The 27,135-nt window shown below is 47.4% G+C and overlaps 1 protein-coding gene across 13 annotated transcripts in view; it reads left to right on the forward strand.

The window, feature by feature from the left end:
* Positions 1-27,135, forward strand: part of NDRG3 (NDRG family member 3) — a 104,065-nt gene that overhangs the window by 39,002 nt on the left and 37,928 nt on the right. For 3 of the 13 annotated variants that reach the window (XM_059733301.1, XM_006266044.4, XM_059733305.1), the window contains exons 3-5: positions 8,504-8,539; positions 23,835-23,940; positions 25,264-25,384. In XM_059733301.1, the coding sequence (XP_059589284.1) occupies positions 8,504-8,539; positions 23,835-23,940; positions 25,264-25,384 (263 nt within the window). The other 10 variants (XM_059733299.1, XM_019485595.2, XM_019485593.2 and 7 more) reach the window with 7 other exon arrangements.

Here is a 27,135-nt window from a genome sequence, read left to right on the forward strand (position 1 = left end):
TTTTCTGTTTGGATGTAAATTTGCCCTGCAGTTATTACAGGAATGTGGTATTTACTAAATTGATTAGTCTCCTCCCATTGCACCCCAGTGAACTTTGACAAAGATTAAGCAGCATAAACGTAGAAGAGAATCCTCTCTTTGAAAATGATGCTTCTAACAAGTATGTTCCTTCAAATCCACTATGTTCCTTTTTACCTGCATACTGAAGGTGATGTGAAAATCTGTAGCTCTTACCATAGTTTGTATCCTTTGACCTTTAATCTCAGAGATCTTGATAACTAGAGGTGCGCTGATAGAGATTTGGGGGGCCAATACTGATATTTAAAGAGGCATATCGGCCGATACTGATCCAATACAGCTTCCTCCAGGTGGCAAGTCTGGTGTGGTGGAAGAGGAGGGGGGAGGGAAGAGGTGTGGTGGTAGGGGACAGATCAGTGCTCCCTGCAGTGAGGGATGGGGCAGGGGCAGGGGCAGGCACTGCCCAGCTGGGCGGGGGGGGGATGCAGGATGGAGGCGTGGGTCATGGGGTAGGGACAGCTGCTGCTGCTGCTGCTTGCACCCTGGGAGGGCAAGGGCGTATACCCCCAGGTGTGTGTGGCTCAGAGCAGGCTGCAGCTGCAGGGTGGAGCTGGCACTTCATGGGGCTTTTCTTACCAGGGACTGAGCTCGAAATGGGCTCCGGCAGCTCTGGGAGGAGGCTGCAACCACCCCAAATTTTGCCACAGTTCCGGTCCCAGCCACGCAGCACCACAGCCCCAGATTTTTCTGGTGCTTGGGTGGAGGTGGGGTGTTCAGCCAGGGCTGCACCATGCAGCGGCATGGGACTGGGAGCAGAATTGTGGCAAAATTTGGGATGGCTGTCCCCCACCCACCCCAGCTGGGCAATGCCTGTGCCTGCCCCTGCCCCCTCCCTCACCATGGGGGGAGTTGATCTGCGCTGCAGTTGCACACAGCATGGGCATTTATCAGCCAAATTAGCAGCCCCATTGGGCTAGCTGATATCCGATATAGACGGTTTTCTTCATGTCGGTACTGATCCAATATCGAACCAATGTATTGGCACTTCTGCTTGAGACCAAAAATCAGAGCAGCATGAGCAGGTAGTGAAGATGGTTTGCATGGCAGTCAAGAATGCTACATTGAGTACAGAAGAACTGGTTGTTCTGTTACACATTCTGGAGTGCAGTGGTGATTCTGTAGTCTAGAGGTTAAACTTTGCTACCTTTTGTCTTTCCCTCTGCTTCTGTCCCTGTCCTGTAGCATGTCGTCTTTTCCCAATCTGTTCCCACCCCTCTGTATTTGAATCAAGTTGCTTACTTCTCTTTGTTGCTGAAGGCCTTGTTAGACAGAATTTTGGGTAGCTCCTGGAGCTCTTAATCCCTGGATTGTGCACACGTTAACATGTGAAAATGGTTTTAAGCACTCGTTATGCAGCTTAGTTATGCCACTTCAGAGCAGGATTAGCTTTGATCCATGCTAAATGGATCCAAGCAGTGCTAGATTATACCTAGTGTAAACACCCCACCTGCCTCTGTCTCCAACACCCAGATTTCTTCTCGCTGCCTCCCCCATCCCTTGCTTACTTGTAGTTGCCTGTGGTGTCTGTCCCAAGAGGCAGGGAAGAATTAAATTGGCTGCCCAGGTTGTGGTGGTGGTGGTGGTGCTGCTGCTTCCTGGGCCAGAAGAGTAGCAGCCCAGCATCAGCAGTGGCAAGGCAGGGAGTTTAACTCTTCCCTGCCTGCTCCCCTGGGACAGTGCAAGCAGTCCCAAATAAGTAATGCCCCAGAGGCAGGGAAGGGGGGTGGGGAGGAGGAAGGGAGAGCCCTGGGGGCACAGAGAAACCTGGAATGGGAGTGGGAGGGGGGCAGAATGTGTACCTTTCAGTTTTCCAGGCCCCTGCTAGCCTTCAGTGTTACTGCTCCAAACTTGAGCTAGCGCTAAACACCCATCAACTTTAGTGTGGCTCAGTATAAGGTGTAACAAGGCCCTAAAGTACTACCAGTAAAGAAAGCATTGAGAAACACTGAAACATGAAAAACAGTCCCTGAAGCTCTGGCTTAGATTATGCCTAGTTCCTGTCAAATGCTAAAAACAGACAATGGGTTTGATAGAGTCCTGATTAGATAGGGATCTGAATGAACCAAAACAGACGGGACCCAACGATTTACACACTAGGCTTAAATTGCAAGCAAGTCAAATCAGCTGGTACTGTTTGGAGGTAGAGTGTTAATTCAAAAAATTCATAGGTACTTAATGTGGGACAGTAGGCTTATCTGTTTGTAAGATCTGGGGTTTGCTGAGAGACAAGGCACTTAACTGCAAACCAAGCTGGTTGTCTGTTTTAGCCAAATCTGCAGAAAAAATTGCTGCTAACTTTTCACACCCCTCTACTGACCACATATAAAGAGCAAGTTTCAGAAGCTTACAATTTAACCAAATCTGAGTTGATTTTTTCAGATCAGAAAAAGACACCTGCCTGACCCCAGGACAATATACCTGCCAAATTCTGAGTTTTTCCTCCAGAGCATAGAGGCAGTAGAAAATCTGACAAAATGACTGTTTTGTATTTTAGGGTGACCAGAACATCACCCCTTGCCCACAATATTTACTCTTAGAAATTACAGAGTTGTTTTAGCTAAAACTTTTATTAAAAAAAAAAAAAATATTAAGCCTGTAGGTAGACATCTTCAGCCTGACTAATATAGTTTGGAAAACTCAAATGAGCAATTTTAAGTGCCCTTTAAGAGAAAATGTTAGCAAGCTTAAATTTAGGTGTTGCTACCAACTCTGCCTCTAATTAGAAAAAATAAAGAACTGATTTTCTTAGTCTGTAATAGATTTTATAATAGAGGGCGCTCTAATCCTGCAGACAAAGGCATTCTAAGATCTCCTAGCTAGAAACTGAAGCTAAGACCAATTCACGCTAAAAACAAGGTGCATCTTTTTAATGTGAGTATTATTAACCACTGTAATAATTGAACAAAGGGTTTGGTAAGTTGTCTGTAACTTGAAGTCATCAAGCCTGAATATTTTTCTAAATCAATGATTCTCAACCCCTATTCAACCACACCTCAGGGTGCCACAAGATCCTTTTAAACCTGCCATGGAGTGCAGCCCAATATTACCACTGTTAGGTGCATGAACAGCTTCACATGATTCACTAGATAAAACAGAAATTTCAAATAGAAATCCAAATAGGAAGCCTTCTGACCTGCTTTGGTTTTTCAGAGGTTTGTGCAAGAGAAGAGTTGCTCATCATTTTTCTGCAGTCAAAAAAAAAAAAAATGCAGTTGGTCCAGTAAAAGATATATAACAAAAAACTTTGCTGCTTATACATTTCGTGAACCACCATGGCTACAACATTTCAGTCTTTATAAACAGTATCTATCTCATCTCTTATCAACTTTAGTTCAAACAATCAGGCTTGATGCAAAAATCACTGGGTAAGATTCTCTGGACTGTATTTTGTATCATATCAGGATTACTGATCACTGTGGTTCCTTCTGGATTTAAAACTGAATTTCTAAATATCCACTGTCTCCTGAGAAATGGATTTTGTGTCATTTAGGAGGTAAGGGAAACGGAGAATTTTTTTCAGCTAAGATTTAGCAATATTTCTTTAAAGAATTCTCCATTCATATGGTAACAACAGGTGTAACCATCAGATGATCAGAAACTAATGCTCTTCGATTACCTGGCCCTTATGGGTAGGGTATTCCACCATTACTCATTCCAAGGTTCTTTTATCTTCCTCTGCAATCTCTGTTTTACCTACTGGAGGTCCTGGACCTCCTTTCTCTATCTGGGATGAGGAGAGTACCCAGCAGTCTATCAAGAGCCATTAGAACCAGACCACAGATAATATATGAACAGATCACAGCATATATGTCAGCTCACAGGAACAACCAGGATTGTCAGCAGTTCCAGACCCAAGCCAAATGTCCTGAAAACATAGTACGGAAGAACTTGTAATGTCAACTGAATCTCAGGTGCCTGTTGGGGGGTGAAATGCCTTTACTGTGAAGAACTCTATCAGATACTTGTGGGTGGTGATTCTATAGAACCACACTTCATTGCCAATTCTGGGATGAGCCCAAAGCCACCTGACAGCAAAGATACAGAAGATAAGGACTAGGCTCCAGCTCTGGCTCCAACTCAGGTTCAGGAGGATCCTAAGAAATCCATTCTAGGGGGGACTGCCAAGCAGGAGATATAGCAGCCATTGGGACAGGACAGCTTGGATGGCACTGACATCAGGAAGGACCATGTGACCTTCCTGTCACTTTCCCATTTGATTACCCTGCCCTCATTTTCTCAGCACCCAGACCAGCTGTTTGGAGGGAATGCCTACATGGCCAGACACCAAACTAGCTGGTAAGTAACAGTGTAACCCTCACTGGCAGCATCACTACCCCCTCTCTTCCACTCTCCAAACAGTCAAAGGCACCCAGTGCCCTGCTTTGAACAAACCCTGGTGTATGGCTGGATCTGCAAATGTCCACTTGCAGATTCATGGTATCAAGATAGTCAGAACAAAAGGGGAAGCCCAGTATTGGCCACAAGTAGAGGACAAAAGTAGCTACAGGCAGCCTGTGGGGTAGTCAGTGAGCTTGGGGAATTTGTTCCTATTTCCTGGGCCTTAGGGGATTGTTCCTATATCCTGGGCCACTAGAAGGCCAAACTGCTAACATAGCCTACTGTGGTCTGCTGTAAGGGAATTGACTGTCAGTTTCAGCCACAGGCCAATAGGGTTGCCAAGAGAGTCCTATCCATCATGCACCCTGGGAAGGTAGGGTTCTTTTGACAGTAACAACTGAGGCCATTAAGAGACTTGTTTTGAGTCATTCAGTCCATGATAATTTGCATCATCACTCTATTATATCTCTCCTTGTAATGGTTAGCTTGACCCCCTCCCCACCCCCCTGTAAACCTGAGGGGCTGCCAATCCATAGGAGTTCATGTCCTCCTCTTCCCCACCCTCCTTCCCCCCAGTTTCTCCCATCATACATGATTATGTGCCCACTTCTTAGGGGAGAAGTCAAACCTGCTTGATTTTTTGAAGTGGTGGTGCTTCTCCCTCCCCTGTTCCAACTGCTGATTGACAGGACCCTCCCAACTCAGAGCCCAAGCTAACTTTTGCATGCCCATGCCTCTGCCCTTCTGTTGATGTTATGTCTAGGTGTAAGAATGGAGTTGCTCCTCCCTTCCCTACTCCAATCTCTGGACTGGCAGGACCTCAACCCTCAATGTGCCCCATCATCCTGTTTGTGCCCCCTTGTTTTCCTCTATGCTGGCTTTGATCACAGACACTTTTCCCTCACCATCCTTCAATACTCTAACAAATGTGCAAAGTTCCCTGGGAAGGCAACTCGAAGGGAAAAAAAGACCTTTTAGCCAAAGTAGTGTTTGTAGTTGCAAATATAGACAAGTTCAAGCAATGCAGCTAGGTTCTAGGTGGAAGGAGCATTTACCAGAGCTTGCCTGTGGTGCTATATGCACCCTTCCCCCACTCATCCCCACCACTCATGTATCCCTGTAGCAACAGCAGACTTGAGTCCTTTCAGAAATGAAGTTTGTAACAGAAACCACACAGCCAAATGGGCAGAAAAGCACTGGTAGGTCATGTGAAAAAGGGAAGAAGGTAATGGGCTAGGGTAATTGGCACTTTTTAGAGCATGCAGATAAGGCCTGTGTTTTGTCCATTCATTCATATCTTCCTTGCAGTTAGTTTTCTCCATATGGGTGCTGAAGATATTCCAGGAAGCTGGCTGTAGAGTGCCTTACTATTACCTGGTGTCCTGAGGTAAAGTACTCACGTAGCCTTGCTCTGATGTTGAAAGGTTACCCTTTTCTTTCTGAGTTACCATAACTTGCATATCTCCAGCAATAAAAGAAAGTAGGCTGCAGGGCTTCCCTCCACCATGGCATATAGCTGGTATGTCTTGCAGATGACACATGCAGGAGGGTCACAGGCCCTCACATGATCATGATCTGTAAAACTGAAGAAAATATCAAGAACCTCTGGGATTCAAGGGTCAACCAAAGTACCCAACTCTCCAGTCAACCCCAGAATCTGGGCAGCCCAAGTAAAAGGCACCTTTATCAGGTTGATCCTATATCTTGGGGTCAACAAAAGCATCCTGAGTGCTTGTGGTTGGCAAATGAGGTTTGATTCCCATCCCAGCATCTTGAGGCAGATATGTTTACCATGTAGGGAAACTAGATCAAATGTGACGAGGCTTTCAAGACGGAATGCAAAAATTTTATTTCGGAATTCATTTATCACTAGGTCATGTAATAAAGATTCCTTGCCTACTGTTTTTCTAGGGTCAACACCCACAGCTGTCACTGCTCTTACTGGTGTTGCTGTTTAGGTTCCAAGGTCTCTGCATGTGACTGCAGCTCAGTGAATTGTCAGGCTGAGGAGGATAAGGAAGAAGAGCAAGGAGGAAGAATGATGAAGCTGTGGATTGGGAAAACAATATGGAGATGTGGATGGAGAAGCTTCATATAGAGAGGGACACTGGATTTTCATAGCCACCTTCAACAGGCACATGAAGAACTTCCAAGCCATGCTCTGTTTTGTTCAACAGACATGCATCTCTCCCTCCCACCTGAGGGTGGAGCTCTTCCCCCCCCCCCCCCCCCCCCCCCCTTCCCGGTCAGGGGTCTGTATTTGCAACCTCAGCCAGGGCAACCAGCATGTCCCAAACAACTTCCTCTACAGAGAGACACCTCCATTCTCCATGACCCCAAGAGTTCCTCTTGCTCTCCCGGCTCAGGCCTAATCCTAGCCCCTTCCATTTCATGCCCAAACCTTCCTCAGGTTGTTTTAGCCATACTGTGAACAGGTCTCAAGCCTTCTCAGGCACTGTCACAGTCCCCCAACCTTGTCTGTCATTCAGTTCTATTGCCAGCCTTTTCTGCTGTAAGGTCATATAACCTTTTCACCAGCCTAGGTAGAAGCTTTAGAGTGCTGTCCTTCCAAGAGTGTTTGGAGTTGTGGGGCCTGGATCAGCTCCCCTCCACATCACAGAGTCTTCAACAGCACTCATCCAGGGAAAGCAGCTCTTCAGTCCCTCTGCACAGTGACACTGACACACTCAGCTCCCAAGACTCCTCCTTCCCACCGCCCCCTCACCCCATCCCCAGGGGCATTACGAGTCTGACCTGCAAGGCACAGCTGCCTGCAAGCCATCTTCAGAATATTTTATCTTTCTTTGAGATCATAAACCACCCCTAGCATGCCCTACCCCAGTTTGCAAAGCATTTTCTTTCAAGATCACAGGACACAGCACTTGAATACTTGTAATATTTAATAAAGACTCTTTTTCCTGAAATAATTTTTCAATGAATTGACATAAACTTCAGTCGAAGGCACCAGTCTTTGTCCTGCCATGTAGCATAAAATGGTTGGAATAGTTCACCAGAGCATCTCTCAAAAGAACAGCCCAACAGTCGTGGTGCTTAAGAGGCTCAGTTTCTGGGGCCTGATACCAGCTGGAAATCTTCTGGGGTTCCACTTCCCTTGGTCTATCAAACAGTTATGCAGCACACAGGCTAAAACAGCCATCCAGAATAGGTACTGCTTACTAACTTTCAGACACACTATCTCTACTGTGTCTTGATGTAGTCAAAAGGTGTATCCCCTAGTCAATAGGTAACTGTTCAGCAGCTTGTTAAACAGCTCCTTCCTGGCATTCAAGTGACTAGCGTAGGACTTTGTGAGTCATGGGAGAAGCTGTGAAATAGTCATTCCTTCTAGTTCCATGCTGGAAGCACTGCCACCAAATGCTCCATTTGTCCTCAAGGCAGCAGGCCAAAGGTCACAGTATCTATCTCAAAGACCTTAACCAACCACCCAGTACTCCCATATATGAATGCTCTGCAGCACAATGGAAAAATTCCCTTTCTGGCTTGTGTATATCATACCTTAGAGGACACAGGAATACAATATGCATGCTGTTGATGACTCCAGTGCAATTCTGAAATCCTGTATGGGCAAAGGTGGCTGTGGTTTGGAGAGGCAGAGGAACTGTGATGCTAACTCCTTCTGGGTGATGCAGCACACTTCCCAGACAGCTGATTCAGTTGTAGAACTCTGCTCTCCAGACCCTAGCTGTGAAGCAGCACAACAGCATTGGCTCCAACATATTTTGAAGTGCATTTGTTAGGAGGGGTCTGTATGTTTATGTGGTCCTTATGCATTTCAAATAAAGGTGGGATTTAAAATGTTTTACATGTATCTCTATCCCGAAGCTTAGTGAGCCACAGGTTAATCCACACAGTTCTATGAATTGATGGTTCTCCAAAGACTTTTCTGTGTGGTGCCAATCCTTTCTTTTGTTAGCTTGTTTTCTGGTGGAATACTGGCAGACCAGATTGACGTGATGGAGCGTAGCCCTCCAGGAGGTGCCCCTCACATTAGTTCTGATGCTGAATTTTTCAGTTGTTTTGGAGAAATATTGCTGAATACTGATTCTGTCTTATTTTTTGTTGACAGAATGCTTCCAGAAACTTTCAGGACTTTAACTGTCAGGTAAGCAGGATGCAGCTACAGGGTACCTGTTAACAGCCTTTGTACACAAAACAATGAATGATCTAGGTCAGGGGGTCAACAACATTGTGCAACAGGGCAGAGGGAGGAGGGGCTTTGCTTAATTAGTTTAGCTCCAAGCAAGGGCCACTTACAACCTAGTCTATAGCACCACCATAACTGTGTCCCCTAACAGTGCTTCTGCCGTGCAAGAAAAGCCCCAACTGCCAAAATGCCTTAGAAGTCCCTCTGGCTCAGATAAAATGACTCTCCATACTATAGGTTGCTGACTCTTGGTCTAGGTGGAAAGCAGTGCTGGTCTGGGGTGACACATTGAAGCTAAACTGGACCTGGAAAACACAATCTCAGTCGGAGTCTTTGAAGATGTCACTGAGCAGAACTGAAAATCTCAATTTAGAGAAGCAGCTCCTGTTGCCAGCTTTCCACCCTCCCTCTTTTCAGCTGTTGTTTTATTATGTGCTGACCAGCCTATCTCTTCAGTTCAGGTTCTCCCTTAAAATCCACAATGCTAAGTGGTGATGCAGCAAAATTCAGGAATGTTAGTGTAAGAATAGTGTAAGAATGAGCTGCAAGAGCTAGTGAGCTGACAAGGGAATTCCTGTTACCAATAGACCCTTTCAGGACTGAAAAAGTATCACAGACAAATTGTTGGACATCTGAATATGTTCCAAGTGTATTCCAGTGGTGCACCCTCACAGTCTGACAATGTCCTCCTTCCTACATGTCTTCACTATGCTCAGGTGCTTTGGCTTTTGGAAATGCATACTTACGCAGTGCTAACCATTTGACTTGAAGGCTGGCTTGAGTGGAAGGAAGAATGGGGAAGGAGGAATGCAGTTTTCCTGGGCTATGGCATGCTCAGCTAATCAGCAGGCTAGTCTGATGGATGCAGCAGATATCTGGAGTAAGAGACCTTGATTCTATTTCCATCCTTGCCAGGAATTAATTGTATAAATGCAAGGAAGTCACTTCTCTTCCTTGCGCTTCACTAGCACTGCTGCACTTTTTTTCTCACAAGGGTGGTTGCCGTGCTAAATAAGATGTGTATTAAATACTTTTATTATGCAGAAAAGAAGTAACACCTTGTCTTTTCAGTCTATTTCATCAGATTCTATGAATGAAGTTGCAGAGAGCAAGGGTACTAAATAGAAAGGAATAGCATTGTTTAAAAGTTTTGTTGTTTAAGAACAGCTAGTCTGAGGCCAATTATGGTATGTCCAGGGAGGTTAAAATGTGTTTATATACAGGCTTTTGTGTCTTTGTGGAATTGGTCACATCAGTGTCCAATCATTCTTTTATATAGGGATCACCCTGTCTGTCCAATGTAAACAGTCGAGGGGCACTGAAAATGGGTGATGACATATATGAAAGTGGTAGAGGAACAGGTAAATGACTCTGGGTGTTACTATAATCTTAGTTATTTGGTCCAGTGATTATATGGTCTGTGTTGATGAGAAAGGAGTGCAGCTGGCATCAGCTGGAAGGCCTGGTAACTTGGTGAGAATAGGAGTTAGGTAGTCTGTTGCTGGAGGGAAGTTGTTTGAGGTTGAGGGCTGCCTATAAGCTGGGACAGGCTTGTCCCCCAAGGCTGCCTAGAGATGGTTGTCATTTTCCAGAAAGGGTTGGAGACCATTAGTGATGTCTGATGTGTTTAAACTGGTGGCTGTAGATGAGATTATTTTTTTTTCCTTGTCGTGGGGTTGCTGTTCTAGCAGGTCAGAATGGAATCTAAGTCTGGCTCTGTTGATTGGAGTGGCTATAGTTTTGGATCCTATTATAAGTTGGGACCTACTTAATTTGCAGTTTCGCTGATTTCACAGAAACCATGAAATCTGGGATTGTCCACAAAATCCACAAAAGCAGCCAAAAAACCCCACCTTAATAAAAATAAAATTCTGGGTCCCCAGTGGAAGTCAGTGGTCCTCACTGCCAGGAGGGGAAAGTACCAGCTGACAGGGCAACCTGAAGGGCAACAGACAAGATGGCCACTCCCCCCTCATCCCTCCCCTCCCCTCATCCCTCCTCTTCTGTGCCAGTGAAAGGGCAGCCAGCAATCAAGATGGTAGCTGCTCCCTCTTCTTCCCTCTCCCCTTCCTTCTCTGCCAGTTAGCTCCAAGAGGTGGGGCCACCATGAAGTGACCGTGGAATTAGAACTTTACGCTACTGCAATCAACCCATGAAAATTCCTAAGTCCCCCCACAAATTAGGTAGACCCCTATTATAAGTGTAGGAATCCCTGCTCCAGATCTGATGTATGCATTTCAGTCAGTGGGATCAGACCAGATATAGTTGTACTGTAGATCTTGTGTGTAGACAGTGAATCTTGTGGTGTGCTTAGAATGAAAGCTGGTGGTGTGGAGACAGCTGTAGTGGTCAGTTGGTTTCCAATATAATGGGATGGTGCTCTGACCATTGCAAAATTTTATAATGGTTTCCAATAAATGAATATTCTGGATGGAGTATTCAAGAGTCGGTTTGATGGAGGAATGGGAGTAGTTAAAGGCCTAATGGAATTTCTTTTGAGACTCCTTCCCATGTGTCCATATGATGATGTCATCACTATATCTTAGATATACCAGGAGAATGAGAGAGCAGCTATAGAGGAAGTGGACTTTAAAGCCTGCCATGAATATATGGGCATTTTCGAGTGCCATGCATGTACTTATGGGAGTACCTTTCATTTATAGGTACAGAGAATCTCCAAATCTGAACTAGTTGTATAGGAAGACAAAGCAGGAGAGGAGAATGCAGTGGAAACAAAAGCAGTGTCATTATCATAAGGGATAATGTTTTTTGTGGCTTGTAATCTGTCCTCATGGGTGATGTTGGTATACAGATATGTAATATCCATGGTAGCTAATATGGTGTTGGCTGAAAGTTTGCCAGTAGAGTCTAATTTGTTTATTATGGAGCCTGAATCTGGCACTAGACATGGTTGCCCAGTTTGCCCTGACTGCTTGTTTTCTGCACTTGCTCTCTGATGTGCTGTGCCATGTTTGTTGTTGTAGCTATTGTTCCATAGCCAGTCTGTAATTTTTCAAGTAAAATGGTCACAGGGGACCAATTAATTCGACAATTTGCTAAACTCAGGCAGCACTACTTTATGTACCATTTAGTTCACTGTAACAATGCAAATCCTAGCCTTATGTGCTGCCTGGTGAGGAGATCTTGAGGGGCATTTTCTTGTATACTCCAGTAATGCCAACTGTTGGGAAAACATAACAAGACTCAGGATTTCTAAGTCGAAATAATTCCAACTCATGATCTCCCGATTGAACCCTCAGATCTCTGGATTTTCCCAGCTGGTAAGTCTGTGGAGAAGAAGGGGTGGGGGGAGAGGGAAGGGGCAGGGAGGGGTGGTTGATCTAGGCCCACAGAGAGAGAGAGAGAGGGAGGGGGGGGGAGGGAGGGAGGGAGGGGGGGAGAGAGGAGCAAGGGCTGCAATGAATGGGGCCCCAGGGCAGATCATCTAGAGGTGCTGGGAGGAAGGAGGTGACTCCCTGCAACTACGCACACCCCCGGGGGGGCAGAGGCAGGTTGCCCACTGCAGACTTGGGGTTCTGTGCCCTGCTGCCTTTGCCCCGGGGGCTCAGTCATGCAATGCCAGTGACAAGACCACCTCTAGCTGTTCAGATGCTTCAGAAAAGTAGTTGCCAGCTATTTTCCAATTCTCTCTTCTATGGTAGATTGTAAAAGCAAACTGTTGAAAAGCATTTCCAAAAAACCCTCTTGCTGCTGTGCCCAGAATGTGCAAGTGTGATGGAGTCATAAGTTATAGCCCCAAAAAGTAAATTTTGAATTTCTGTATTACTTGTAGTTCAGGCTTTTGTATGTCAAAGAATCACAATAAAGGCAGCTATGACTGAGAATCCAGCTGGGTTGCAGAGTTTCCCCCCAGGCCAAATACCTCTGTTGTTCTGAAGTCCTCAGGAAATTATTGGTAAGACTGTGCTTCAGCCTTGTGATGTTCATGAGTAGAATTATGTCCCAAATTAGCTGGGACAGTCATGGATTTCAGGCTGTTGGGAATTATGAGAGTCCTTGAAGTGCAGGGGTGTGGGTCGCACTCTAGCTGGGAGTCCGAGCAGCTTGGAGCACCTTGCAAGCGGGCAGACAGGCACTGCTGCTTGCCCAGCACACAGCTGCACCCCCACGATTTATAAGAACATGAGGCCCACAGGTGCGGGGGCGGAGGGAGGGAGGGAGGCTGTGTTACAGATTTCCCAGATGATGTCGTGGATTTCTTTGTGGTCATCCTAGCCATGAGGGACACAACGATAGTGTCTTGGAGTCGCTTTGATTGTGTTGCCATAAACTAAATAATGAAATGGCATACAGAGAGAGGTCTTTCCATCTTCTTGCAGAGCATAGGTGTCACGCTTAGCCAGGGGTATTTACTATGTTAGGGATATTAATATGGGTTTGTCATGGTTGGTCTGGGGGTAGAAGAAGCATACAAGGGTGGTTCAAAATATCAACTCAAAATATTTTATTTACAGGAATTTCAGCTTAATCTCCTTCAGAGTATGCTCCTTCTGCAGCCACACACTTCTCCCAGCGTTTCTGCCATTGTTGGAAGCACCTCTGATAAGCAGTTTGTGGAATTGCTAAAAGCTGCTCAGTCACGTTTTGTTTTATGGTTTCTACATTACAAAATCTTCTTTCTTTCAAGATTTTCTTTAGGCGAGGGAAGAGAAAAAAAGTCGTCCCACAAGTGCTTCAGCCTCTATATTCACCTGATATGATCCCATGCAACCCTCAACTAAAGAAAACTTTGAAAGGACTGACATTTGCCACCAGAAGTCTTTCTTTCCCTTGCTCCCCACACTCCCCCCCAAAGACTCCTTTTGGGAGTGGGGGGGTTGCCATCTTAGAACCAGGGGAAAAAAAACAAATCATAATAGTGTACTGCAGTTGGATAAACGACCAACGCACGGGTTCAGCAAACCAAGGTTTATTGCATAGTATATGTATAACTGAGGCAAACTTAACAGTTTATATAAAAATAACTCTTACTCATTCACACCATCTACACTAAGTCACCTATCCACAGCACTTGGAGTCACGCTGCGGTGGCCAGTTGCAGGCTTCTTCAAGGCAGTGTTCAGTCGAGGGGTGCCGGCTTCAATTCTCTCGACATGCAGATAGGCTGATGATGTTGGTTAAGGCATCCATCTGGGCTTGGCCTTCACTGCCCTTTTATCTTCAATGAGGCAGACTTCAATCAATGCCCAGAGACTTCTCCACCAGTCACCACTCAATTCTTTACATGTGCTCATCTTTTGGACTCTGTTACTGGTTACGTGTTGTCTTTACATTCCAGTCCATTTTTCAGTTCTTATTCGTATCATCTCTACATTCCCGGACTACCACCTGCACTTCATCCTGACAGTTATCTTTTTTTACTCCAAATATTTCATACCAGTCTGTCTAATACCTGCTGAAATTATCCAGCTATCAATCACACACCCAAAGCACACACACATACACACACACACATCCTTATTGCTTGTTTTTTTTATAAAATGGAAGTACATTTTAAAATGGCAGCTTAGCATAAGTATACCATAGTACAGATATAATATATTCTAAAACATATTCTAACATATTTCCCCCACTTGATACCCAGTTTATTAGGGTATCACTCTAAAGCATGTGTTGCCACTGTTTAGCCTCTACAATTTTTATATTCAGTTTATACATTGCACACATTATCTTGCAATATAAGGCTAAGGTTATTATAAACAACACACCAACAATACAAATCAACACAATTATTAGATGCAACATTGTATTTAATACTCCAGTGGCTCTTGGTGACCATCCTAGCAAGCTTTCCCACCAACTCTGATGGGCCACATTCTCGACTTCCGTTAAAACTTTAGTTATGCATTTAGAATTGGTTTGCACAGTGACATAGGTCTTCCTGGCCTTCTCTTTTAAATTTTCCACAGCTTGTATCAATTCAGGGTGTTGGACCATAGTCAGAGAGCTTCAGACAAAACCCTTAGACTAACAGACTAACTCCTTGACTCCCCTTGTGAGGTCTACTCCCTTTTGGGGTCTCTGGTGCACCAGCTGGAGGAGCTCCGGGCCACAGTCCAGAGACTGCATGCCATCAGGGATGGTGAGCGGGAGATCGACTCCTACTACCAGGCCCTTCACCCCCTGGAGGTGGAGGGTAGACCACAGTTGCCTTCTAGGACAAGGGAGGACTCAGGGACCTCCCATGCTGTCCAGCGAAGGGGTTGGACCAAGGTGGCCAAGGGCCCCCAAGGCCTGCCACACCAAGGTCCCCACCCTGCTGGAGCTTTGCAACAGGTACAAACCTCTTGCAGCCCCAGTACAGCCTGCTAAGCTGCCAGCTCCAGTAAACAGCACAGGCTCAACTATAGCTACCGCCCCCACTCTCCCTAAGACAAAGCGCAAAGTGTTTGTTGTGAGAGACTCCATCCTGAGTGGGCAATCTGCCGCTCTGACCCCTTAGTCCAGGAAGTCTGCTGCTTCCCAGGAACTTGTATCTGAGACATTGCAGAGATCCTTAAACTCCTCCAGCCCTCTGACCACTAACCTATGCTCCTTATCCATGTGGGCACAAATGACACAGCTCGGAGCAATCCCAGCTGGGTCTGGAAGCGCTACAGGGATTTGGGAGTGGGGCTAAAGGGTTTGGGGGCGCTAGTGGTATTTTCTTCGATCCTCCCAGTCTCAGGCTACGGGCTAAGGAGGGAAAGGAGGATTGAGGTAGTAAACCAAAGACTACGGGGCTGGTGTCATCAGGAAGGCTTCGGCTTCCATGACCACAGTCCTCTCTTTGGTGAGAGAGGCAGCGAGCTGCTGGGAAGGGACGGCCTCCACCTCTCTTCGTTGTGGAGGAGGCTCTGCTCAGCCAGACTGGCTGACCTGCTCCACCGGGCTTTAAACTAAGCCCGCTGGAGGATGGGGGGACTAGCGCCACTGCTGGCCTGCTGAGCAACCCTTGCAAAGCCAGCAGGTCAAGGCAGTTAGGGGAACCCACCCCTACCCCAGCCCTGGAATGAGCTGTGGGCAAGGTAAGGGCCCCTAAAGAGACACTTGCCTGCCTGCACACAAATGCCAGGAGCTTGGGGAACTTGTCCTCCTGCTTACCACAAATAATTACGATGTCATAGGGATAACAGAGGCCTGGTGGGACTCCACCCATGACTGGACCACAGGTGTAGACAGCTATACCCTGTACAGGAGGGATCGAGTGGACAAAAGGGGCAGGGGGGTAGCTCTCTATGTCAAGGAAAGCTACACGTCCCTGCAGGCTGACATTGGTGTCCAGGGTGGACAGTTGGAGACCCTCTGGGTTAAAATCCATGGGGAACACAGCACAGGGGACACAATGGTGGGAGTGTATTACAGACCTCCTACCCAGGATCAAGAGCTTGACCAGGAGTTCGCTAGGGAATTGACTGAAGCTGCGCGCTCCCGGTGCATGGTTGTCACTGGAGACTTCAGCGACCCTGACATCTTGTGGGAAGAGTGGTCAACCAAATCAGAGCGGTCACAAAGCTTTCTCTCATGCGTGGATGAGCTCTACCTGATGCAAGAATTCGATGGGCCAACGAGATAAAGCACTGCTTGATCTGGTACTGGCTACAGGGGATGACCTAATCAGTGACCTAACGATCGAAGGGAAGCTGGGTGACAGTGACCATGAGCTGATCACCTTCACCATCCGCCGTAAAGCTGGCAAGTTAGTTAGCAATACAGAAGTCTGTCAGCTTTCCTGAAATTGAAGACAAGCTCAGGAGGCTTGTAGGTGAGGCCCTAAGGGACCATGACCCAAAGGGGAGGGGAGTTCAGGATGAGTGGTTGCTCCTCAAGGGAGCAATCCTGGGTGCACAAGCAAAGCCTATTCCATCTCGGAGGAAAGGCAGCAAAAGGGCACAGCAGCCCCCTTGGCTCTCCAGGGAACTAGTGGACCTCCTGCGTCTAAAAAGAAAGACCTACAAAGGATGAAGGACCGGATCCACCTCCAAGGAGGAATATTCTGCACTGGTCCGGACCTGCAGGGAGCAAACCAGGGAAGCCAAGGTTGTGACTGAACTCCAACTAGCTACAAGTATCAAGGACAATAAAAAGTCCTTTTTTGGATACGTGGGGAGCTGGAGGAAAAGCAAGGGCAACATCAGACCCCCGCTAGACCAGATGGGACAACTGACGACCGATGCCCAGGAAAAAGTCAACTTGCTAAATGGGTACTTTGCATTAGTTTTTCACCAGTCCCAAGGGGCGCCCCTGCCCATTACAAGACAGGAACACCTGGGTGAGGATGATTCCTTACCCTCCATCAATGCTGACCTTGTGAAGGAACACTGTGAGAGGCCGGGCACCTTCAAGTCAGCTGGCCCTGACAGCTTACACCCCAGGGTACTCAAGGAGCTGGCAAGCATCATAGGTCAGCCACTAGCACGGATCTTCGAGAACTCCTGGCGTTCTGGTGAAGTGCCCAATGACTGGAAGAAGGCCAATGTGGTGCCTGTCTTCACGAAGGGGAGGAAAATAGATCTGGCGGACTACAGGCCCATCAGCCTGACCTCTATCCCAGGGAAGATCTTAGAAAACATTATCAAAGAGACCATTCTTAACAGACTGGCCGATGGCAACATCCTGAGGGATAGCCAGCACGGGTTTGTTGCGGGTAGGTCTTGCTTGATGAATCTTATTTCCTTTTATGACCAAGTGACCTATCACCTGGACAAGGGAGAAGAGATTGATGTCATATATCTTGACTTTAAAAAAGCCTTCAACCTGGTATCCCATGATCGACTCTTGGAGAAACTGGCCAACTGGCCTTGGCTTCCCCATGATCCACTGGCTGGGGAATTGGCTCCATGGTTGGACCCAGAGGGTGGTGGTTGACGGAAGTCAATTGTCGTGCTCTGTGACCAGTGGGGTCCTTCAAGGCTCTGTCCTTGGGCCAACACTATTCAGCATCTTCATTAATGATATGGACATTGTTATCAGAAGCGGACTAGCCAAGTTCACCAATGACACCAAACTCTGGGGTAAAGCGTCCACACCTGAGGATAGGAGGGCAATCCAGGCTGACTTTGACAGGCTCAGGAAATGGGCAGACAAGAACCTGATGGTGTTTAACACTGAAAAATGCAAGGTTCTCCACCTTGGGAAGAAAAACCTTCAGCATCCTTATAGGCTCAGCAGTGCTACGCTGGCTAGCACTATGGACGAAAAGTACTTGGGGGTCATGATTGACCACAAGATGAACATGAGCCTTCAATGTGATGCTGCAGCTAGTAAAGTGAGCAAAACGCTGGCTTGCATCCATAGATGTTTCTCAAGCAAATCCCGAGACATCATTCTCCCATTGTACTTGGCCTTGGTGAGGCCACAGCTGGAGTACTGCGTCCAGTTTTGGGCTCCACAATTCAAAAACGATGTGGAGAAGCTTGAGAGAGTCCAGAAGAGAGCCACACGCATGATCAGAGGTCAGGAAAACAGACCTTATGATGAGAGGCTGAGAGCTGTGGGACTCTTTAGCCTGGAAAAGCGCAGGCTCAGGGGTGATCTGGTGGCTGCTCACCAGAATTTGGGGGAACGTCTGTTCACCAGAGTGCCCCATGGGATGACAAGGTCAAAGAGTCACAAACTCGTCCAGGACCATTTCAGTCTGGTGGACATAAGGAAGAACTTCTTTATAGTCCGAGCCCCCAAGGTCTGGAATAGACTGCCTCCAGAGGTGGTTCAAGCACCTACTTTGAACACCTTCAAGAGAAATTTGGATGTTTATCTGGCTGGGATCCTATGACTCCTGCTGACTTCCTGCCCTTGGGGCAGGGGGCTGGACTCGATGATATTCCAAGGTCCCTTCCAGCCCTAGTATCAATGAAATCTATGAAACAGGTCTCAAATCTGATTTTTCATATACATCATAGCCAACGGTAAAACCCTGTGTTGTTATTTTCTTTAATAATATACAGCCCTACAAAGGGCTGTATATAAGCACAAGGTTGGAAGCCAGATTGCAAAAGAAATGAAAAACTGGAAAAAATTTCTCCCTGCTTTTCTGATCTAGAACAGTAACGACAATTTCTCCAGTTGGTTTCCCCAGCCAATGATCCTACTAGGTGCCATCATATCATTCTACCTCTCTCCAGATAATGGACAAGATCAGAAAATTGTTCCTTAGGAATAAGGGCTTCCTAGACCATGGATGGCCAACCTGTGGTACACATGCCACAAGTGGCATGTGCCCATTCTCTGACCACCCAAGGTGTGGCACACATCAGAGCGGGGAGGGGACAGGCAACATAGCAACAGAAAGGACAGGAATCAAAAAGCAGATCAGTCGGGAGCACAGGCCGAAAAGGAGAGCATGAGGATGGGCAAGAGAATCTTGGGGTTGGGCTCGGTATAAATGTTTGGGATAAATATTTCTCTTCAAAAAAGGTAAACTAGTTTATTTCCAGTTCCTGTTTGTCGATGAGAGGTGCTGTAAGGCCTCGGTCCTCAATGTGGTGATGTCTTCCCTATGTGTGGTTGGGCTAAGGAGGCGCTATTGTTACCTCATTTAGTCACTCTCCTATGTTGCCTTTTTTTCTACCATGACTTTGGTGTTCCTTTTTTTTTCTTTTGCTTGGGAGTTGGTTTCCCAGGGAGATGATCTCAGACTTCCTGGCAAAACCTCTCTGTGGGGCTCCTCTTCCCCTATACCCCATCTACACCTCCCCTACACCCCATCTACACCATGGCTTCTTAATTCCCGCCTGGTTCCACTCTGCCCTGACACACTGAGTCTCACTCGCTGGGCCACGGAGGCTCCAGGGGGAGGACAGCAGGGTGGGGAGCCCTGAGCCCACAGTGGGCAGCCCACACCACCCCCACCCCCCCTCACCCCCCATCCCACAGGCTTCACTCCTGCCATGCTACCCATAGGGGAAGGGAAGCCTGGCTCCATGCTCTACTCTGCCACAGCAGCCACCACCTCCCATGGGTGGCAGCTGGGTCTCAGGCACTGCTCTTGGGGACAGGGTGCTGCAGACCCTGGTCCCTGGCCCTATAGCCCTGGAAGCTGTAGGTCCCCTCTGGGAGGGCTGGAGGTGTTGGGGAGCTGTGGGTGGGGAGGGAGGGGCACCACCAGGGTCCAGGGAACCATGGGTAGTGAATGAGTGGCACTAGCAGGGCTGGGGGGGGCTGTGGGTGGGGAGTGTGGGGCATCAGTGGCAGGGGGGAGCTTTGGATAGCGAGTGAGGGGCACCAGCAGGGCCAGGGGGCTGTGGATGGGGAGTGAAGAGCACCAGCAGGGTCCAGGGGACCATGGGTGGCAAGTGAGGGACACCAGCAGGTCCTAGGGGACTGTAGGTAGAGAGTGACGGGCACTGGCAGGGCTGGGAGTCTGTGACTGGGGAGTGAGGGGCACCAGCAGGAGTGGGGGGCTGTGGTTGGGGAGTGAGAGGCAATGGCATAGGCAGGTACTGGCATATCAGGGCTGCTAAGCACCACAAGAAGTGGGGAGGGGACAGCTGCAGCTGGACCTGCATCCTGGTGTGTGAAGGGGACAGGGGGAGCTCTGATTTTCCATGATTAAAAACCCAAAATCAAATGCCAAAATATATAGGAAATTACAGTTTATTTTATTATAGTGATTGAGGTACTGGCAGGCTTCCACATTGCTTTAAAATTGTAAATATATCAACAAAACATTGTGTTCAGCTAATACCTATATATGTAGTAGTGTTTCATTTTAATCATGGAAAAATGAGGTGGGGGGGTTAATTAGATAATTTGCTGGGTTTTTATCAGATAATATGCTATTTTTAAACAGAGAAAACTAGGATCCCTGCTGATCACCTTGTTCTCCTCTAGGTGCCTCACAATAGATTCTTTCAGGTTCTGCTCCATGGTCTGTCCAGGCATCAAGGTCAGATTGACTATTCTGTAATTCCTCGGATTTTCTTTCTTTTTCTGAAAAATGGGCACAATATTTGCCCTTGTCCAATCATCTGGGACCTCACCAGAGCTCCGCAAGTTCTCAAAGAGGATAGCCAATGGCTCTGTAATTATCTCAGCCAATTCCTTCAGCCCCCTAGAGTATATCCCATTCAGCCCTGCCCTGTTAAAAGCATCTAGTTTCTGCAAATAGTCCTTAACCTGTTCTTCCACAAATTTAGGCTGTCTCCTTCCTTATCATTAATGACTACAATTTTGCTTTTTATCTGGTAGCTGACTCTATTCTTGAAGTCTGAAGTTAAAAAAAGCATTTAAAACCTCAGCTTTGTCTGCATCATCCATAACTAGGTTGCCTCCTGTATTCAGTAAGGGACATACACTTTCTTTGATCTTTCTCTTACTTGTGACATAGAACCCCTTTTTCATTCCTTGCCAGTTGCATCTTAAATCATGTCTTGGCCTTCCTGATTTTTCTCCCTAAATGCCCATGTGATACTCTTATACTCATCCCTAGTACAGGCAGTCCTCGCACTGATAGTGGGTTACGTTCCTGGAAAAGGCACTGTAAATTGAAATGATGCAAGTCTAATCTGATTTTCCCATAGAAATAATGTTATAATAGGGAGTTACATTCCTGACCAAGGGCCTGATTTCCAACTTTTTATAGAAATGACCATAAACACTATATTTAAATCAACTATTTAATCAACTATAAATGATATACACTGTACAGTACAAAGCATTCTAAAGTGTACTGTATATAAATCGATTAAACAGGGTAATACAGTAACTAATCACATAAAATTTGATTTAATCAGAAGTTGAAGGAATACCTTCATCAGGGTCATGGAATTCAGAAGGGCTTCTTTGGGGAGATTTTTGGGGAGACCTAGGGCTACTTGATGGCTTTTTGAGAAACTGATCCAGGGATGTTTGTTTTGCTGCTCTATTTTTCTCACTGTAAATTGCCCTGTAGTGCCATAAGTTCGAGAATCCAGTGCCATAAGTAATAACATGGGTGTAAATGGCGGAGCGCCGTAAGTCGAAATGCCGCAAGTCAAAACTGCCTGTAATATGACCAAGTTTCCACTTTCTTTAGAATTTCTTTTTGAGTTTCAACTCACTGAAGAGTTTGCTGGTTAGCCAGGCTGGTCTCCTGTTGCACCTTCCATTCTTCCATTGCATCAGGGTAATTCCCGTGCCCTTAGTACAGCCTCCTTAAAGTATGGCTACCTCTTCTGAACTCTTTTCCCCCCTCAGACTTGCCTCCCAGGGGACTCTGTCCCCCTAGTGCTGAAGTTTGTTAGTCTGCTTTTTTGAAATCCAGTCCATCCCTTAGGATCTTGAACTCTGTCATTTTGTCATCATTATCACACCCTAGTCAATCTTCCAGGAATCTCCATTGTTCTTCACTCCCCCTCTTCCTGCCCCCAACTGCTGCAGCTGGGCACTCAAAACTCTGCTGTCCCTTTTTCTTTCATTTTGTTCGCACTTTTTTATCAAAGAACTGCCTTACATTGCTTGTTCAATAAAAACAACCTTTCTAACAACCAGTTGTATTCTTACTCCCTTAGTCAACCACAAATGCTCATCATGCCCCAATTCCTGGGACCCCCAAAGCATGGGTCCAAGCACTCTCCCTCATCCCAACTCAGGTAAGCACACTGCAGAGTTTAGTCAGTTACAAGCTACTGTGAGGTGCTGGCTAGGTTTGGTTGTCCACTGAAGTTCATCAGCATCCTCAGGCTACTCCATGATGGGACCACCACCATCCTTGTCAGTGGATCAGAGACAAACCCATTTACCATTCATACTGGTGTCAAGCAGGACTACATCACTGCCTCAATCCTTTTCTCCATCTATCTTGCTGTGATTTTGATTCTCATCCATGACCACCTTCCTCCCGGAATTGGGGTTGAGTATCAAATGGACGGTCAGCTTTTCAACCTGCAGCTCCTTCACGGCAAAATGAAAGTTACCAAGACTGGCATCACCAACTTTCAGATGCTGATGATTGTTGTCCTTGTGCACACTGAGACTGATCTGCAGCCCACCCTTGACCTTTTTCAGGTGCCTGTCATAGCCTGGGACTCTCCCTTAATATTGGGAAGACCAAGGTGCTTCATCAGCCTGCCCCAGCACAAGCTGCCCCCTCCCCCAACAAATTACCATTGGTGGAGAGCCCCTGGAAAATGTCAAGCGCTTCCCATACCTTGGCAGCCACCTCTCTTAGTCAGTTAGTCTTGATGTAGAAATCAAACATAGCTGTGCCAAACATACTGTGCCAGTGTATCCTTCGGAAAGATGCTTCGCCGTGTCTTTAACAACCAAGATCTGCAGATGGAAACTAAGATCATGGGCTACAATGCAGTGGTTATCTCCATGCTCCTCTATGGGTGTGAGACGTTGGTGACATATTGAAGCCATCTTAAGCTTCTGGAGTGGTTCCACCAGCGTTGCCTCAGGAAGATCCTTCACATTAGATGGGAAGACCACTGCACAATGCCAGCATCCTCTCTGCAGCTAACATAACTAGCATTGAGGCAAAGATCGTGAAACATTAACTCTGATGGGCTGGCTGCTGTGTCTGGATGGCTGACACTTGTCTCCTGAAGCAAGTCCTCTTCTGTCAACTCAGTCGTGGTAAGAGGACCCGTGGAAGTGCTACAAGGACACCCTGAAAGCATACCTCAAGAAGGGTGGCATCAACCATACAGACTAGGAAGTCCTGGCTGGTAACAGGTCTCAGTGGCGCTGCACTATATACATCAAGCTATAGCCCACTTCAGAGAGAACCATCTTGCTCAGAAAGCCAAGAAATGGCAGAGGAGAAAGGAAGTACACAACATCCTAGACAACAGCTGTGTCTCCCCCAAGGCACCACCTATTGTATCAGTGGAAAAACTTGCAAAGCACAGTTTTGACTCTTCAGCCATCTTAAAACTCACCAATAATCCCCTTTCCCCTGCCCCAGTGACATTTTGGAACAGTTCAGTTATGTGAGTTGACACAGCGAGAGACTTTTTATAAGTTAATATTGCAGTAGTACATAGAGGTCAGAGCCTCATAATGCTAGATGTTGTGGAACCATAACCTATAACAAACGTGTTTCACTTGGTAGTCTGTCTGTATACTCAGAGGAGCTGCAAGCTAGGTTTGGGTTTTAGCCTATACTAGTGACAAGTTGTGTAGAGAGCCATTTAAATGTGAAACATGGCCCAAGTCTCCTGCCAAGGGCTACTGTCCATGTTTGGGACTCCCTACAGCTCTCAGCAGGAGTCTACTAGCATTGTTCGTCATACAGAGCAGCTAGGCTTCTGTTCTTGTCTTTCTGCAGGAGCACAACGTTGAGACTGCTTTTGGAGTTGTGCATGTCACCATGCGGGGCACCCCAAAAGGGAACAGACCTGTTATCCTTACTTACCATGACATTGGCCTTAACCGTAAGTCTTGCTGCACTAAAAGACTCGCATGCGCTTGCTTACATTGTTTCATCAGGCATGTGAAGGTCCAGTTTCATGTGGCAGCTGGTCAGACACCAGTTACAGTCTAGTGGGGCAATACTGAGTCCCACTAGAAGACAATGCACTGCAGGGGTGCCATGAAACCCCCTCAGGGGTGCTGCATTGCAGACACTGCCATAGCAGTGGTGACAGCCAGGTAAAAGTGCAGCACACACACACTTTTGCTGCATTAAGGCTCTCTGATAACTTGAAAGTAGACACAGCTGGCTAAGGCCTTTCCCAGTCCAGCTCCTCCCCATCCCCCACCCAAATGTCTCTCCAAGAAGCAGGAGAACTTTTATGATCTTTTCTTCTACGATTGAAGAAGGGTGCTTGTGCCCACAAGCTTGCAATTTTTTTTTTTTTTTTTTTTTTCAAAAATCATCAGGACACCAGGAAAAAATTCTTTATAGTGTGGGTTGCCAAAATATGGAATACGCTTCCAAGGGAGGTGGTGCTGTCTCCTTGCTTGGAGGTATTTAAAAGAAGATTGGACAGACACCTGGCTGGGGTCATCTGACCCCAGCAATCTTTCCTGCCTGGGGCAGGGGGTCAGACTCAATGATCTAATAGGTCCCGTCCAACCATAACATCTATGAAACTATGAGTTCTGATTCCTTTCTCCAAGAAACAGAGGCATATAGGACAGTTCTACCTTTGCACCTCTGCTTTAGGGAGGAGCATGGGGAGGAAAGTCTACAGTCTGAGCCAGCTCTGTCTGCTTTAGGTTTATCAGAGAGCCCTAATGCAGGAGGAGCATGCGCACATGGCACATGCCCTTTCCGGACTGGCTGTGCAGCAGGCATATGGGGCAATTTATCTGGCAGCAGCAGCATCCAGTTGAGAAGTTGAGACAGCACCAACAGTGGTGCTGCCATATTAAAAATGTAGTGGAGGGGTGCCCTGACTGAAAAGACTCAGAACTGCTGCTATAGACAGGGTATCTGTTTGCACTGATGTATGCTGTGCAGTGGAGTTGGCTGGACAGTGGTACTAGTGAGGGATTATTTCTGCCCTCTAGACTCCACTCTAGCTGTCCTGGCTGCTGTTTTGGCACTGTTTGCTTCCTAGATTGCAGTTGCTTGGAATTTAACTTATTCCTAAATCACAGCATGCCCCAAGCTGTTAAGCGTCCAAATGATGCAGAGCAGAGCAGTGCATTGGGGAATTGGTGCAGGTAGATGGTACTGCTGTTTGAAAGATGCATCATAGTGGGGTTTAGGGCAGTGATAGGGGCTCATGATTTGTTATTATCTCTTGCAGACAAATCCTGTTTTAATGCATTCTTCAACTTTGAAGACATGCAGGAAATCACCCGGCACTTCGCTGTATGCCATGTGGATGCACCAGGCCAGCAGGAAGGGGCTCCCCCTTTCCCATCTGGGTAAGAACTTCAGGAAGCCCCTTGTCATGTCTAGAGATTTCTCAAACCCCAATTTTGTTGAGATGCCAACATTCCTCCCCACACTGGCAGAAATGGGTGCATGCCCAGCCACCGGAGGAGAGGGATCACTACAGCTTCACAGGGCTTGTGCTGTCTGAGGCAGAGAAGTCGATTACATCAGTAATAGCTAATGCTGGTGGTAGCTTTCTGATTTAGAGCATGCTCTTAAGAGACCTCAAATACTGTACAAATGGTATAAAGCAGGGTGCTTCACCTCCAGCCCACAGGGCTGTATCATCTAGTTCATGGGGCTCCCCATGAGTGTAGATATTTGGCACTGAGGGAGCAGTGACAGCAATTAATGCTGGTGCTCCACATGCAGATTTCGCGCGTGGGGCCAAGCCAGTACACAGAGTCACTCTGTGACCAAATCCTGTGTGTGGGGTCAGGCCAGCATTCAGGATCACTCCACAGCCAGATCCAGCATGTGGGACCAGGCTGGGCTTGTGTGGCAGATTGCATCTGTGAACCAACCCCACTTGCCAGTTTAATGCTGGATCTGTCCTGTGGACCAACCCCACCCATGAGATCTGGCCCACAAACTGACCCCATGCCACTTACCTATCATGCAGGGTAGGAAGGTTGAGTACCACTGAGTACCACAGCTCTACCTTTCTATCCTTTCTTCCTCTGATATACATGCCACATCCTACAGTTCTCTCTACATTGTGGCTTCAAGGACTACGATCCATAATGTATAGACATTCTGCAGAGTCCCTGCAAAAAGAGCATTTGGGTATGTGCTAAGTCAGGTGCAGGCAATTATTTCTTGCGAAGGGCCGCTTACCCAGTTTTAGCAAGCTGTCGAAGGCCGTATGGGTAGCCCTGCCCTTTAACAGGTGCCCCGCCCCCGGTCACTGTCTTGGGACCATGTCCCAGGGCCAGCACCAGTGGGGCCCAGAGCGGGGTGCAGGCTGGCGGGAGACTGAAGCCGAGCTGGGCTGCACCAGCAGGGAGAGGGGGGAGCTGGCCTGGCTCCACAGAGCCCCTGCCAGCCAGGACCCCCATACTCCTGCCGCCCTGCTCTGAGCCCCGCTGGCACTGACCCTGGGACACTGATGCAGGCCCAGTGCTCCCACTGACTCTTGCACCCGCTCATTCCCAGTGCCCCTCCCAGCCCTATGGTACAGGTGGGGGACAGCATACAGCTCTGACACCCTGCTCACCAGCAAGGAGGGTGCTGGTGCTAAGTGCAGGGAAAAGTGGCCCCTCTCCCGCCTCATGGCCAGCACTCCTTGCTGCAGCCACTCTCAGCCCACACAGGGCTGTCCTGAGCAGGCACAGGCAGCCCCACATGGGCTGCGAGCAGCTGCAGCGCGTGGGGTGCTGGCCACGGGGTGGGGGAGGGGCTGCTTTTCCCCATGCTCAGCACCAGCTCCTTCCCTGCTCGGGGTCCTCCCCTGCCCTTCCCCTCCACCCCTTCCCCCTTACCTGAGTTTCCCATGCTTCTGGGGCTTCCGGCTGGGAGGGGCAGGGCCAGGCTGGCCCTGCTGCTGCAGGAGTCCTCCAGGACTCCCCCTGGGTCCTAATGCCCCTGACTCCTGTCATTTTTGACAGGAACCAAGGACAGATAAATATTAATTTTCTAAATTTTTTAGGGGGCCCGCGGGCTGGATAGAATGGCCTCACGGGCCATATTTTGCCCGCCCCTGAGCTAAGTGGACCATCTTTGGCTTTCCTATCTTTGAATG

The sequence above is a fragment of the Alligator mississippiensis genome, chromosome 9 (assembly GCF_030867095.1).
Source record: "Alligator mississippiensis isolate rAllMis1 chromosome 9, rAllMis1, whole genome shotgun sequence".
Taxonomy (NCBI): Eukaryota; Metazoa; Chordata; order Crocodylia; family Alligatoridae; genus Alligator; species Alligator mississippiensis.